The 17211-nt window shown below is 41.4% G+C and overlaps 1 protein-coding gene across 4 annotated transcripts in view; it reads left to right on the forward strand.

The window, feature by feature from the left end:
• The window catches only part of LOC134062520 (coiled-coil domain-containing protein 136-like), a 63046-nt gene extending 50039 nt beyond the window's left edge, over positions 1-13007 (forward strand). For 2 of the 4 annotated variants that reach the window (XM_062518548.1, XM_062518549.1), the window contains exons 8-11: positions 1-112; positions 906-1040; positions 2819-2934; positions 8824-13007. The exon at positions 1-112 is cut by the window's left edge and continues 159 nt beyond it. In XM_062518548.1, the coding sequence (XP_062374532.1) occupies positions 1-112; positions 906-1040; positions 2819-2932 (361 nt within the window). In that variant the 3' untranslated portion in view covers positions 2933-2934; positions 8824-13007. The remainder of the gene's footprint in view (positions 113-905; positions 1041-2818; positions 2935-8823) is intronic. The other 2 variants (XR_009935465.1, XM_062518550.1) reach the window with 2 other exon arrangements.
• The last annotated feature ends 4204 nt before the right edge of the window (positions 13008-17211 follow it).

Genomic DNA, 17211 nt, shown 5'->3' on the forward strand with positions numbered 1-17211 from the left:
CGACGGCCGCCCGGTCGCCCCCGGAGACTGGCACGGGGGCGTAGAGGAGGTGCGGTCACTCCGAGATCAGCTGCAGCAGGCTGAGGAGAGGGCAGCTCAGGTGGAGAGACAGGTCTGCTGTTCTGTTGTGCTCTATTCGCTTCTGTTCTAATTCTATTCTATGCTGTTCTGTTCTGTTCTGTGCTATTCTGTGCTATTCTGCTTTGTTTTATCTTTTCCATTCTATTCTATTCCGTTCTATTCTATGCTGTTTTGTTCTAGTTTATTATTCTATTCTGTTCTGTTCTGTTCTGTTCTTTGCTGTTCTCTTCTATTCTATTCCATTTTATTATTTTGCGTATATTCTGATCTTTTCTATTCGGTTCTATTCTATTCTGTTTTATTTTATTCTATTCTGTTCTGTTCTGTTATATTTTGACTTGACCTGACTCTTGCCTGTCCATAGTTTACTAGAGCGTTAATGGTGAATTCTGGATTAATAGTGAATTTGAGGGTATAATAATTAGGAGGAAGTTATCACATATCATAGAATATGAAATGTATTAATAGTAATGATACATAGCTGGTGAAATAGTATCAGACTCTAAGTACAAACCCAAAGTACACCTGGTGGAGGAACTCCTGACTCAGTGAATGTGATGTGTGACTACATGGAGCTCAGACAACTGCTCCTTCCTACAAATGAATCCCTAGGAATGGCCCTGCCCCTATTAATGTCTGTGATCAGGAGACCATACTTAAACTTTCCACAGAGTAACTCTGTTCCACCGTCTTTATCAGTGTCTTATTCCTCCATCTTTTATGCTCTCTCTAATGTTTTTATTATCCACACATTCCCCCCTCTCCCTCTTTCTCTCTGTGTGTCTCCATCTCTCCCATCATCTCTCTCCATCCCCCTCTCTCAGTGCGAAAGTCTGAAGGAGGAGCTCCAGGAACTTCAGGGTCTGTATGACAGCAGTCAGAGGGAGAGGGCGGAGCTAGAAGCGGAGCTTCAGCGCTGCAGGGCGGAGCTACAACGCATGGCAGGAAGGAAGACCCAGGTGAGTGCTTCCAGGTTGAAGGTCAAACAGGTGAAACAAGGAAGTTCAAGACAAAAAAAAAGTATTGCGTGAACTGTGTGTGTATCATGTATCAAACCGAATGAAAGCATGCACCAAAAGAATGCTTTGCTTTGGAGTCAACAAAGAAGGAACTAAACACCACACACAGACACACACACACACACAAACTCACCAGCTTTGGTAGGTGGCATGAGGACTGCTATGTTAACCCATAAACATTCTCTGTCTGTCAGCCCATGATGCTAACTCTGTTGCTAACGTGTGCATGTGGGCTAACCAACCACAGCTACGTGTGTGTGTATGCGGGCTAGACAACCACATCTACGTGTGTGTGTGTGTCCAACATCTCTTTGTTGCACTCGCTTGATGGATTGACCACATCTGATGTGGTTTGCGTCGAACATGTCTCTCAGCTTTGTACTCAAAATCCTGTCTACTTGCATTGGGTCTATGTACTATATGTGTGTGTGTGTGTGTGTGTGTGTGTGTGTGTGTGTGTGTGTGTGTGTGTCAAAATGTGTGTATGTGCATACTTGTCTGAGATAGTCTCTTTGTGTGTGTGTGTGTGTGTGTGTGTGTGTGTGTGTGTGTGTGTGTGTGTGTGTGTGTGTGTGTGTGTGAGTGTGTGAGTGTGTATGAGTGTGTATGCCTGCTCATATACAGTACTTAGTAAGTCTTAATCAAATTTTAAATCCTTTTACTAAAATTCCTTCAGCCCAGAATACTAAATTGTAATTTTACATGTCTGTAAAACAGGTGATTGTGTACCAATGTGCACTTACAAAGAGGTACACTAATACATTCAAATATCTAATGATACTAATGCTGACCTATCAATACAGCCCCTACTGTCTTTCAGTCTCTTATCTCCTTAAGGTAGCTTGGCCACCAGCCCTCTGCCCCCCCCAAAGACCTTTGAATGTAACTGTCTGTAGTCTCGACTAGTCTCATGTCACTCACCTGTCCTCCACATTTGTAGTTCCTCTTGTGATTAACCCCTCACTCACACTGTAGTGTTGCCTACAACTCCCAGAATCCCCTGCTGCTGGATGCATAACTGGTTGGAGTCGGGGGCACAATTCAGTGTGAGCAGAGATCTTTAAATGGCAACATGGCGCCCTCTGATTGGTTGTCTGGTTTGCGGGGACATGAAACGCGTACCAGTAAACCCAGAGGTCCCCACGTTGCCTTTAACCATCTTTGGTGTGTATCTAATCGTGCTCTCTCTCTATCTCCCCTCTCCCTGTGTGGCATGCCATGGCTTCTTCTGTTGTGCCTCACCCCATCCGCGCACATGATGCACCCCTCTTAACCTAACCATGCCATGCATCCCTACAAACCTACAACAACGCACAATATCAAATTCTGAACAAATTTGATGTTTCTTGATGATCAAACTGCTTTCTCTATCTGTCTACATCTATCTGTCTGCTCTATCTGTCTTATTCGTCTATCTATCTGTCTGTCTATCTATCTATCTATTTATGTCTGTCTCTCATGTCATTCTCTGACCTCTTTTCTTATATTACTGTGGTGTTTTATTTTTATGTCAAAATGCATGTGTGCGTCTATCTCTCCATGCATAATTGTTTGTTTGTTTACTTGTTGTCTGTCATGTTTTTATTTTGCTTTTTTTAATTTACCTTATGATTTGTTCATTTTTCTCATCCCCTTACCTCCCTCCTCTTTCTCCTCCTCTCCTCCTCTTTCCTCCATCCCTGCGATCCCCCTGTTTTTCTTTTCTTTCTTTCCCCCAGAACTCCTGTCCTCCGTCTGAGTCCCCCATTCTCTCCGTCCCCTTCATAGGAATGGTTGTAATAGTGGCCCTGCTATGGTGCTGGTGGTCGGAGCTGTCTTGCCAAAGGGGATGAAGGTATGGCTGCGTCCTTTCTATGTCCAAAAGCCTCCGGAAAAGGCGTGAAAAGGTTGAGAGACATCGTCTCGCTCAAGGGACCAGAGAAACAAGAGAAGAAAAGAAGGGATCTGAATCTAGAACAAATCTGGACAAAGAGATCTGACCCTAGAGTAGATCTGAGCAAAGATGTCTTATTCTAGAATTCATATGGACAAAGAGATGTCATTCTAGAATTCATACAGACAATGAGATCTCATTCTAGAATTCATATGGACAATGAGTTCTCATTCTAGAATTCATATGGACAATGAGATCTCATTCTAGAATTCATATGGACAAAGTGATCTGATTCTTGAATAGAACTTTACAAAGACATCCAATTTGAGGATAGATCTGGAGAAAAAGCAGCTGCAAAGATCTGATACTAGAACAGAGGTCTCATTCCAGAATTCATGTAGAGAAAGTGATCTGACTCTTGAATGTATCTGGACAAAGAGATCTGATTCAAGGATAGATCTTTACAAAGACATCCAATTAGCAGCTGAGAAGACCTGATTCTAGAACAGATCTGGATCGAATCAGGGCCAGATCATGTCCAGATGTGTTCCGTGTCTGTCATTGGAGGGGATGTTGCTAATAGCCTCTAATTGTTTGGTTCATCCACACTGTGCAATTAAACAGGACATCTGTGAGCTTTGGTCTTCATCAGGCCTGAAATTTAAGTGCACATTGATTCACATCTGCCGAGGTTACCCATATGTTTTGCAAAATGAATAAATCTAATTAGAAGTGTTAATACTGTGAAATATGATCCTGTGGTAATTAGAAATTATGTGATACAGAAATGTTGTCCATCTGTTGAGCATGATATTTTGCCTCGGAAAAAGAAAATGACTAAACCATCGGAATAAATTAGAATTTTAAACTGTTTATTATAACAGTTGGCCAAGTAAACAAAATATGGAGTTGTTTACTATTGAGGAACAAGTCTACAGTGAAACTGAATCATTGACCACCAGGGTCTTCACTCACAATACCATCATGTTAACATTATGACAACATCACACACTAACATCCATTACTGAAGCTGGTCCATGAGGCTGTGCTAGATAGACGACCCGATGAAGACTGTTGTGGCAGCGCAGTGGACGTGGCCAAGGCAAGGCCTGCTTCAAGTGTTAAAGAAAACAACACACTTATGTGGTCTCATAATTTCAGCGGGTCCTACGAGAGCAGTAAGCCAAATGGCATGAAGAAGGAAAATGAAAGCAATGGAGACACTCCAGATTTGTCAACACCTCGTCCTCGAAGCACTTTCAGCTTCAAATCACACAGAATACCCACCACACCAGACACGTGCATGCACACACGCATGCACACACGCGCGCACTCACTCACACACACACACACACGCACACATGCACCACACACACATACACCAACACACACATACACAATACACACACACACACACACACACACACACACACACACACACACACACACACACACACTTACACACACACACACACACACACATACACCACACACACACACACACACACACACACACACACACACACACACACACACACACACACACACACACACACACACACACACACACACACACAGGCTGTTTTGTTTAAAACACGTTTTATGGTGCAGTGTTATTCAGCTTTGGGCGGCATTAGCACTCATTTGGGGATGAAAGGAGACCTCGTGCCATGACGGGCGTTTGGGAAGAGAGTTAAGTGGTGGTCAAGCTCAGAGTTTGTCTGGCCGAGGTCCACTGTGTCTGTCAGTCAAGCGGAGGGTGACGTGTTCTCAGTCGGTCACTCAGGCCAGAGGCTGTCATCTGCACTCTTACAGTAGACGGTTTTCAGTGCTTTCACTGGACAGGGAGACCAGTGGTCACCTCACGGAACCCATGACTAGAGGAGTTGCTTGGTTACTTTGGGAACATTTTGAAAAATAATTCTGTGCGTTGAAATTCTGAAGAACTGAAGAGCTGATTACGGTTGGTCAGGCTCTACTAGCATCAGTGGCACAGTTTTCAATGGAGTACATGGCCCCTGCAGAAGCACAGAACTTGTGTCACCCTGTGAATGTGTGTGTGTGTGTGTGTGTGTGCGTGTGTGCGTGTGTGTGTGTGCGTGTGTGTGTGTGTGTGTGTGTGTGTCTGTGTCTGTGTGTGTTTGTGTGTTTTGTTTTGTGAGCTTTGACCTTTTCTCAATTTGTTTGGCTTGTGTGGAAAGTCCTTTGTAAAAAGAGAAAGAGGGATACAGAGAGAGAGAGAGAGAGAGAGAGAGAGAGAGAGAGAGAGATGGTAGTGGAAGGGAATAAGTTGGATTGCTAGGAACGAGAGCATGTGTGTGTGCGTGTGTGCGTGTGTACGTGTGTGTGTGTGTGTGTGTGTGTGTGTGTGTGTTTTCAGAGGACCTCTGAGAGGAAAACACAGATGACGTGTCCTCATATTCACAACCCTGCGGCTGTGATCCAGCAGGGATCACCACAGGAGCCAAGATGGATGACACATCATAGGTTTCAACACCGAGCTTACACACACACACACACACACACATGCTCTCTTTCTCTCTCTCTCTGTCTCTCTCTCTCTCTCTCTCTCTCTGTCTCTCTCACACACACACACACACACACTCAAACACAAGGACGTGTATACACACACAAACACAAGGACGTGTATACACACACACACACTCACATTGCAAATGTTCAGTGTTCAAATAAATTTCTGTCTCCTCTCACTCAATTTTAAATTGACATACACACACACACACACACACACACACACACACACATACAGGCCAGTCCAAGCAGTGGAGCCTGGAACTTACATAAACACTCTCTCCTCATCCAAGCTCACACCAGATGCTTGTGAGCGTATGAGAGCCGATGAGAGACTCACTCCAGGAGAGGCAGCCGAGAGAGGCGGAGTCCAAGAAAGGATCTTTTAATGCGCACGCTTCCTGCGCTCCAGATCTTATGGAGTCAGGATTTAATGTATAAAATGGATGAAGTCCATGTAAACACAGATTAATCATTTCCGCTCTGATGAAGCCAGCTGGATTCATCTTCAAGGGCACCAACTCTCGTCCTCAAATCGCTTTTCAGGACATTGATGCACTTATACTTACCACAGTCTACCTTTTAAAAAGCGTCAGCCAAATGTAATGTAATGTAAAAAGCAGTACTTTGTGGGCAGTTGTGGAAAGTTAGCCGTCTAAAGGCCTATTCGGACGGGATTAGTTTCATGGGGTGAAATCAGGTAAAGTAATAATTACCAGGTAATGTAGTCCCGTCCGGACGCGCCATGTCAGTAAACATAACGGAGAATGTCGGTGACATTTACAGACACTTTTACCTTCCGTAAAACGGTCCGGAGAAATTACCTTAGGTAATATTAATCCTGTGCGAACGCGACCCTCTGTAAAGATGTCTGTTATATTTCGTCACACCCCTCTCTGGTTTAACCAATTTGTGTAGTCTTTCAAATCTGAATGCCGCACGTACCTGACGCAAAATATCACGTGCACGGCGACGAAGATGTGACGGCAGAACGTAAACGTAGTTACTCCTCTCATGTCAGGTAAAATGACAGAGATGTCTAGTCCCGTCCGAATTGGACATTTATATTACAGAGGTCATATGATAAACCTACGTCCCCCCATAAAACTAATCCCGTCCGAATAGGCCTTTACATAACACCAACTGGCTGCCACCTCACAAATAGCCTCAGCTTGATTTTCTGGTTACAATAACTAGATCATTGGTAGGCTACTGTGTCTATTTAATGTTAATAAGAAAAGGCTAAACAAATAAGATGAATATCACGGCAGTACAGTCTATGCACACACATTCTGACTATCGTTTCAGTGGTGAGCAACGCAGACACAGGAAACAAAGAACTTTGACAGGTTCACTCTGGCCATGGTGTAGTCATTGCGTGTGTGTGTGTGTGTGTGTGTGTGTGTGTGTGTGTGTGTGTGTGTGTGTGTGTGTGTGTGTGTGTGTGTGTGTGTGTGTGTGTGTGTGTGTGTGTGTGTGTGTGTGTGTGTGTGTGTGTGTGTGTGTGTGTGTGTTTTCACCCTAGAAGTGGGGTAGAGGGGTGTTTCCACACACATGTCTCAATGTGAAAATAGATGTTTGGATCGAGTGAGAGTGTGTCTCTCCTTTGATCTCAAAGTGATGATCTCTCTCTCTCCCCCCTCTCTCTCTTTCTCTCTCTCTGTGTGTGTGTGTGTGTGTGTGTGTGTGTGTGTTCAGGGAAATGAGATATGGGGAATGAGATATGTGTTATACAAAGAAGATGTGCAAGTGTGTGTGTGTGTGTGTGTGTGTCTGACTGTGTAGGTATTTATTTCTGGGTGCATGATAGTCTCTCCTTCATCCCCTCCACCCCCTCCACCTCTGTGTGTGTGTGTGTGTGTGTGTGTGTGTGTGTGTGTGTATGTGTGTATGTGTGTCTGTCAACACAGGGCCTCTGAAGAGAATTCAAGTATGACATCACCACTGAGCACATTAAAAGTTCAAGTTTTTCACTCTGGTCTATCAGTGTGTGTGTGTGTGTGTGTGTGTGTGTGTTTTGAGTGTGGGTATGTGTATCTATCTGGATCCCTGGACCTTTTAATGTATACAGAAATGATTGTTTGTGGGTGTTCATGCATTTCCTGTCATCACATAATGGAGACACATTTACAAATGTTTATGTCTGAGTGTGTGTGTGTGTGTGTGTGTGTGTGTGTGTGTGTGTGTGTGTGTGTGTGTGTGTTTGACTGTATTTTATAGTCCTACTCTTCCTAGCACACAGCTGTAGCTAGCTGGCCCATGACACACAATGGAACTCTTTGTCAAATTTGTTCTTTAGGCCGGAGTTTGTGTGCATGTGTCTAAAGTATATAAACTTGTGTGTATGTGTGTGTTCCCTCAACAATAAATTATTTGACCTTGTCTAACAAGCAGGCCCTGTGTTTGCATCATGTATTTGTTTTAGCTGGAGATGCCTTTTAAATGGGTGGCTCGCGGGAGAGCTTTTAGTGAAGACAAATCCGCTGCTGAAGGACTCGGCTCTGAGATGCAGTGCCTATTTACACGGCTTACCCACACTTCAGGCGTTTTCCCACCGACAGCAAATCCGTTTCTGAGCCGGCGCCGTTTAGAAATTCTTTGAACTGTGGTGCTACCTAGTGAACCAGCCCACATTTCCACCAGTTTTGAACTGAACCAAGGGTGCGTCCTCAACAGTGGGTGTTGCATGCAAAAACAGAAGTTAATGAGATTCATAAATGGGAGAATGATATGACCAGTTGTCCCATAAAAACAGCCGAGATTAGGTGTTTAAAATGCTAGTCAACATCTAATAGTGTAATGCTAGTTGACTAGTTTTGTTTACTCATGGCAACAGTTGATATGGACGGAAACCCCTCTCTTCCCTCTGAACAACAGAATGACACTCACACTCTGGTTTTCAGGTAAAAATATCTATTTTCTGGTTCAAGTTTTGTACCAAGATGCCACGTTCCTGGCTTTTGTTTGGTCAAAACGCTTCAAGAGGTTCAAATGTCTGCGAATGGGAACGGAGCCGGTTCTCTGTCGGTGGAAAGAGGCTATCTAAGTTGTATATATATATATTTTTTAAGTGCTTTTGTATACTTGTCCTGAAATTAATAAACAAACTTGGGGGGCAATGTGCTTGAAACGTACATTACATGTATGCGAGTCGTTTTGGCGTGCAATGTTTATAACAATGGGTGTTTATACCAATGAACTGGGTATGATCACGAACATTGAGGATTAAAGCAGACACACTGTACTTGTGTATACCTTTCAGAGCAGACTGTGAACTTCCTCTTGTAACCTTTGACCTGTGTTCTGTTTGCTCCTCAGGATAGTGAGGGCGAGTGGAATCTGGTGATGGTGGTTGCCGTGGCTGCAGCGGCGGTGCTGATTGTCCCTAGCTTGACCAGAATGCTGTCCTGAATGGGATTTTGGGCACCACAGGAAATTACATCACTACTCCACCTTCATTCCTGCTTTAATCACTTCCTGTCCCCCCTTCTGTCAATCACAATCCAAGAATCCTGACCAGTGGCCAGATACAAGGTAACCAAGGCAACCAAGGCACAACAATGCAAACCTCCAGACCATGGAACCAGGGACATGTTTGCTCTCAGCTGTTTTATGGGAGCAGAGGGACCAAAGCATCACTGCTCCCTCTCTCTCTCTGTCTCACTCTCTTTCTATCCCTCTCTCCTTCTCTCTTTCTTCTTACTCCCTATCTCTCTTTCCCTATATCACTCTCTCCCCATTCTTTGTATTGGTCTCTCTCCTTGCGTACAGCGTGTTTACTTATGTGCTTCTTCAAGTGGGCCAGACTGTAGGTTATGGCTATGGTTTGGGGACGTCCATGGACTATGGAGTGCAAGGATGGAGATGTATTCTGCCCTGCCTGGCTGTATCATTTTCTTTCCCCCCTTCAGTTGCTGGAGTTTGTTTGTCTCTTCCTGGAAAAGACAGTCAGGCAGAATAGACTGTATTTAACGCTGAACTGGATTCAAAGAGAGAGAGAGAGAGAGAAAGAGAGAGAAATGAGGGAAGATAAGGAAGAGAAGAGGAAGAAGAAAAGAAAGGAGAGGATGCCCTGGCGAGATGTGGAAGACACCATATTTAACTCAGCACTCGATCTGAAGTAAGCGAAAGGCTGGCAGAAAGCCCTGGATGCAGCTGCTAGCTTTGGCCTTAACCTCTGACCCCGAATGACATCATATCCTCCTGACACCAACTCACTCTCAAATGGACCTAGCCTGGACCCAGTCCAGTCATGCACCTGGACCCAGGCCAAGGTCCAATCCAGATCCAATCCAGATTGAATCCAGATCTGGGCCATATCGATGCTGGATCTCCTCCAGGTTGTGGTCCCAGATCTTTCCCTGAGCATCACCAGATTGCTGTACATCTCTGCTGCCTTCATATTCCTGCTCTGGCATCCAATAATACTATACTATACTTCCTCTCCCTCTCTCAGGAGAGCTGCTCAGCCAATCCGATTCCTCCAATACAGCATGCTCTTCCCAGTCTAAGCAGACATACTTAGTGAAGGAGAAATATCATTACTCTTCACTGCAATACCCAGTACCTGGTCGTTAATATTCATTTGTGTTTGTTTGATTTTGAGGGTTGTTCTTTTCTTAAAAACATATTATATTACAGTACAGTACATGACCTGAACAGGCCTGGACGAGAAGTAATATTATCTAACCGAAGTTAGAGTTACCATTATGTGCACATAGAAAATGGACAGATGGCTGAAAGTTGGTCTCTTCTTAATTTGACTTTTTCACTTACAGTACATCATCAGCTAGTGACACTATATTTTTGTATCTGTGTGCTCAACACTAAGGTTTAAGTTTAGAAATTGAATATTCTATGATATGTTATATGAAAGAGAATCATATTTTTGTATATAGATATTAATGTGTGAACATTATGAGTATATTAGGATCAATTATAAGCACTGAACATATTTATTTTAATGGTTGGAACAAACATATGGCAAGAATGGTGCATTGCTAACTAAAACAGAATATATCATCATAATCATTGGCATGAGACTACTATCTCCAGACATTTAAATGTCTTGCATCATTTTCCTTTTAACTGGTTAATGATTTTCGTATGTGTTCGTATATTGGAATGTTATTTTGCAGACGTTATTTCTTATAGAGTTCTCCTCTGGATATCTTTCACTTTTCATCATTTCGGTATTAATCTGTTCTGTTGTGGAGAAACATGGTGTGCATGGTAGACAATAATCAATAATATGGTGAATCAATAATCATTAAGCTTTAATATATCACATTCCAGAATGTACGATAGGATCAACATACAAACACACAGACGCACACAGTCTCTCTCTCTCTCTCACACACACACACACACACACACACACTCACTTTCTCTCTCTCTCTCTCTCACACACACACACACACTCACACACTCACACACACACCTATCTGACAGGTGCCGGGCCAGACTTTGATTCAGACTGAGCAAGATTCAGTTCAGGGTCTGCTATGACTTGGGTCAACCGCATCATCCTCAACTCTCCATCTGTCTTGACATGTATGTACTGTATTCGTTAGAGAAATAATATGGCAAAGCATTTGTCTTTATAGAGCAACATATGAAATTTACCGCATCGCATATAGCGGAAGCATAATGTCTCCCCTCAGTCGGAGGGGTTTCAGATGTATCATGTCAAATTTCGGCTGTTTACTGATTTCTTTTTTTTACCTGGTCATGCACTGATACAGCTCCAACGTAGCACAGTTCCTCTCTTCCCATTAGACTTCTCTGTGTGTGTGTGTGTGTGTGTGTGTGTGTGTGTGTGTGGGTGCGTGCTTGCGTGTTGAGGGATGTTATGTTGTATGCTGTGCTGGGCTATATGTATGTTCAGATACTTACTCTATAACACATTAAAAACAAAACAAACAAAAAATCAGATCATCACTAACGGCCACAGAGACGCTACACATATTTATAGGCTAAACGTTCACATTTTCAGCACAACAGCATCCTTTAATAGTGATATCCTTTTCGTGATATTGTCACTACACAATAATCTGAAATTTGCTAACATGAAAAATAATAAAACATAATATAATGTATGTTGATAATTTAAACATATTTTTTTATCATTTATAACCTGCTATTGAATTAGTGTACCTATTACTATTGAAAAGAGTACCACTACATTGTCCTGTGGCTTTAGCCAGTGTGTGTGTGTGTGTGTGTGTGTGTGTGTGTGTGTGTGTGTGTGTGTGTGTGTGTGTGTGTGTGTGTGTGTGTGTGTGCGCGTGCGTGTGCGTGTGTATTTTTCACCTTTCAGAGTGTGCCTAGACAGCACTGTCTTCCTACAGTACATGTTGTAGACTCAGTCCGTAACACAGTACCAGGCAGACAGGAGGCCTACACACGGAACCTTCTTTACTAAATAGGAGCTCTAGAATGTTCTCTTGGCTTTGACTTCAGATTCTGACCAACTAACCGATGCTATTCCATTCCTCTGGCTTGATGTTACTCATGTGTACTAACAATGCTTTTGAACGCATAAACAAAGTGTACCACAGCTGTAATGCAATATCACTGCTCAACTATAACAGTGCATGTTGTTCTGCAAATTTTACTGTGTACATGTGACCTCATCTGGAGCATCTTTATTGCGAAGAATTCAAACGGGGAAAACAGCAAGATGAAGCTCATTTAAAAAATAAAAATAAAAAAAACGATGTCTTGTTACCTGTCCACAGTATATGTGGCTAATTGATATTTTAGAAAATAAAACACACACACTATAGTGTAATAATCTTCTGGTGGAGTTGTTTTTTTATTATTATATTTGTCTGCAGTATACTCTGTACAGACGTTTGCATGGTAGGTTTACTAGACTGCATGCTGTATGTAGGTTACACTGGCTTGTGGTCAGTCAGTTGTATGTGTTTAAAATCAACACAACTGCATGAACGATTTAGTAGTTTTATGAATCCTGTTGTCCTCTTGTTGACCACTGGTCAAGCTTGGTGACTGACAAAAAGGGTTTTTTTTTGGAACACACTTTTAAGCAGCGGATTACTCATTTTTGTAAAGAAAAAGAATGTGTTATAGTTACGTTACTTTTCTCAGTATTCTTCGTCTCTGTTGTTGATCCTTTCTGCGGCAAAAAAACGTGGGCTTCCTCCCCTCAGTTCAGATACAATATCTGTCGCTTGCTGCTCTGTGTCAAACTGTTCGCGACACCTTCCAGGAGGTGCTTTTATATGTCTCTGTGTGTGTGTGTGTGTGTGTAACCATCTGTGTCTGTGTGCATTTGTGTGTGTGTGTGTGTATGTGTATGTATGTGAGTGTGTATGTACTGTATGTGTGTACTGTCATGGCTTCTCTGAGGTGTTTAAGCATAGTCTATCCTCCTTCGCTGTGTCTAGTGTTTTAAAGGAAACAGAACTGTGAGTATTTTACTAAACTGCTTGTACATTTTGTAAATTAATATGAAGAAATAAAGTAGTTTAATCAAAGCACTGACTTTGTTCTGTTTTATTACAAGAGTGCGCATTGCTTAGTAATTCAAGTTCACTATTCATTTGAGATGGCAATTGGCTATTGATTTGAACATTGATAATTACAAGTGATAACATTTGTTTTGAATAGAAAAGAGAATACGGTTATGTGAATGCAATGGTCCTTCATGTTTCTGTTATCCATACTGAAAGAATATTCCACAACAACAACGACACATTGCATTTTACATGACCTTTCAGGACCCCAAAAACGCTTTACGGTGAAGGGGGAACGTTCCTAAGCACCAGTAAAGTGTAGCACACACCTGGATGATGACGCACCTCAGCTACAGCATGATGCGGCAGAATGCTCACCACACAGCAGCTCGAGGGGCAATTGCTCTGTCGCTAGTTTAGAGTTTATCACCGTTTTAAACTCCAACTCCCAACTCCAACTCTATTTAAAACCGTGTTAAACTCCAAACTAGTGACAGCGCAATTGCCCCTGAGTGTCATGGAGGAAAACAGAAGACTGTGATGACTAATGGCATTCACACACTTCAAAAGGTGCTGTCATATTCTCATATTTTCTCATGGACGTCGATGAGACGTTTTTTTTTTGGCAGTTTGAGTTTCCTCCTCACCACAAGTTGACCCAGCTGGACCCTGACCATGAAATGGATGGATGAGTAATTCTTCTCCTCCCCCTCTTCTCTCTCCCTTTCTCTCTTTATATTTCACTCTTAATCTCTTTCTCACCCCTTCCTGTCTGTCTGTGTGTCTGTCTGCATGTGCCTGTTTGTCTGTCTGTGTGTCTGTCTGCGTGTGCCTGTTTGTCTGTCTGTCTGTCTGTCTGTGTGTCTGTCTGTCTGTCTTGTGTTCCTGTCTTTGTTTCATAGGAAGAGCAACAGACTACTCTTACTATTGATCCAATCACCTGAATTGCTCTTTATTTTTAAGCTACTAACAGAGCTTCAGTGCCCTTCAAGTTCTTCAATTAGTTGTTCATCCACAGTAATAATCCTTAAATATTTCCAACACCCTGGTCTATTTAGATATCTGTATATTTTTTAAATATTTTCTATATTTTGAAATTTACTGAAACTATTACTAAAATATTGCATTATGAATATACTGTTGAATATCACAGATTTCTACAAATTATTAAATATGATTGGATGTTTATTTCAAATGAGGACAACAGACGACAGGGATGTTATAGGTGGTTTATAATGTGATATGAAGAAAGACACTTCCTTTGCACAACTGAGTGCTGAAATGGCCGTAGAGGGAACATAGAAAAGGATGATCTTCAGAGCATGCGTGCAATGTGTGAGTAAAGACACATACGCAGACACAGACACAGGCACACACACTAAGGTGACCAGATGCCCAAGTCCAAAACCGGGGACATAATCCCAAAAATGGGGACATTTTCAGTCTCACTATCAATCTGACTGAAATACATACTGTAGGGCTTACAGGTTTTATCTTCAAAAAAGGGGACATAGGTAATTTCTCTGTATTTTCCCTGGCACAGGCAACCAAAAACGGGGACTGTCCGCTGAAACAGGGGACGTCTGGTCACCCTAACATACACACACACGCACACAAACACACGTGCACAGACCCACATACAGATGCACACACACACACAGTCTCACACCTTCTTTTTTTACACACATTTGTATAGTATAGTGTGACGCATATTCTTATACAACTTCAGTCAGTCTCATTTTACATCCTCTTTAACCGGATAAGCTCCCTCTCTCTCTCACTCTCTATCTCACACACACACACACACACACCAGAATTAGAGCAGAAGTCTAACTGATGTGTCGTATAGTTGATGACCTCTGTGGAAAAGTAGCCCCTCCTTTTCCCCTGCTCGCCTGTCTTTCCCCGCGACATTTAAACTGACTACCTTCTCCTACACGATCAAACACGCTTACACGCACGCATACACTTAGCTTCTAATGTTTGCAATTACCCGCGGTGCCGGCAACCGCGACGCAATTCATTCATACGCAATCGGTATTTACACATCATTCAGTTACTCACCAAACATCTGCAAACATCATAGCGAACGACGAGGTACCCGTCGATTCTGCTCCATAACCCATTCCGTTCCGCTAGTTCATGCATTGTGCACGCAAACACCAACAATACACTGACCGTTCTTACTTTCACTTCCTGGTCCCGCATCACATTGTTTCCCCAAGAAACACGAGCACAATGGCTCTGGCTATTTTATTCCCAGTTTGGGACAGGGAAAAGTGTTCAGTTGGCCAGGGGGAGCTATTGTTACAATGTGAATAGATATTTTGTATTTGACATGTAATTATTATCTAATTATTAATATATTAGAATGTTATTATTATATATATGGGTGGTTGACGTTTTAGGCCGAAAAAAAGTTTTTTAAAAAAAATTCAGATATTATGCATGGAAATCACTTAGTTATGTTGTACTGACTCTCCCATTCCCAAAATATGTATGATCTTTTAGAATTTGTATTGGAATTCATATTTATTCACTAATGTCTTGTGTTAGTGACTAAAATTATCATAGGGTGTGACATGAAAGTTATTGTGTGTAAAACTATGATGGGGTATATATTTTTTATGTGAGTCAGTGTATCATAATCTTCTATCTTTACTTCATCAAGATCTGGCATTTCTTTGTGGAAATGTATTATATTTTACAGTATATTTATTCATCAATACACAAAGTAAGGCATTTGTCCCTAATCCTTCAATAAACTTCATATTAATTTGGACATATCTTGATACAAAATAAATGAAATGCATACAATGTTTGCTGACCCTATTTCCTATCTGTTACATTCAGATTTGTATGATTTAGACTCCGAAAGCCTTTTTATTTTCATAATTTCTTGATGTTTCTTGATGTCACACCAAATGATATGGTGTCACACCATATGATAAATTACACCAAATAACAATCTGTTAACGCAAAAATGTGAATATATGCATTTCACAAACAATAAATCACAGTTTAAGACAAATATATCACATAAAGGATCACTGTTAAAAACTCAGAACTTTGTAAAACAGAATTCCACCAGATATCATATAGCACTTGGGTAATAGGTCCCACATATTAAATAATAAATGTTAACAAAATGTTAAATATGTTAAAATATGTATAACACTAAACTATTATTTAAACATATGTTTGAAAAAAACATTATTTATGTAGGAAAATACAGATTATATCATATAGTGTGACAAATAAATCATATGGTGTGACAGCAAAACCCCATCACACCATATGATATGGGGTCACTCCATATGAGGTTTCATGCACTTAGCAGAACAATGAGTCTTGAGGCTACATGCTAGGACCAAAATCATATGCTCACTTTAACATGGTAACATAGATGTAAAGGTAATTTTGACCAAAAAACTATTTACTTTTGAAATTTTCCTGAAAAATGGGTCACACCAAAAGACAGCGAAAAGTGGAACTGAGATAGGAGTGCTGGAAATACTTGATTTATTGAAAGAAATATGAGAGATAACTCAACACGTAAACTTTCAATGTCCTTCTGAGAAGTTATTATACTTCCTGAATGAGGAAGGACCCCCTATCCCTAAAGGTCTCCACACAATTGCACATTTAAAAAACATAATTTAGGGTCACACCATATGATATTGATTTTTGGGACAAAATGTTTTTGTTTATGGCTTGTTAAAAAATATTATGCCTGGACTTTAGACACTACAGACTTACAAGTAGAAATCGTTAGTATTCATTGTATTTAAGTAATGGGAAAATATATTAATTAGATTTTTTTTTATTCAAAATCAAACTTTATGAAATGGGCTCGGGACAGTCACACCATATGAGCTTTTCCTGGTTTGGCTGAAAATTTTGAGAAATAGGAATATGACTGGCATGAATGGTCAATATGTTCATATAAAGCAGGTTTTTCTGAACAATATAACCACATTTATTTGCAGATTAGACATTTCTTTACTTCAGTTTGACACTCTGGACCAAAAAAAGGCCATGTCATGTCAACCACCCATATGCAAATATGGTGAATTATGCTCCATGTATGTTTGTAATTTCTATGTAATGTCTGTGGAAGTATTATGTAGTACAAATTACCCTGTTATATTGGTATTGACCAATTAGAGGTAATAGGTGGCTTTATTTAAAGCGAGGGATTTCTTCCCTCTGGGTGGGAGACTGT

This window comes from Sardina pilchardus, chromosome 17 (genome assembly GCF_963854185.1).
Source record: "Sardina pilchardus chromosome 17, fSarPil1.1, whole genome shotgun sequence".
NCBI classification, from domain to species: Eukaryota; Metazoa; Chordata; class Actinopteri; order Clupeiformes; family Clupeidae; genus Sardina; species Sardina pilchardus.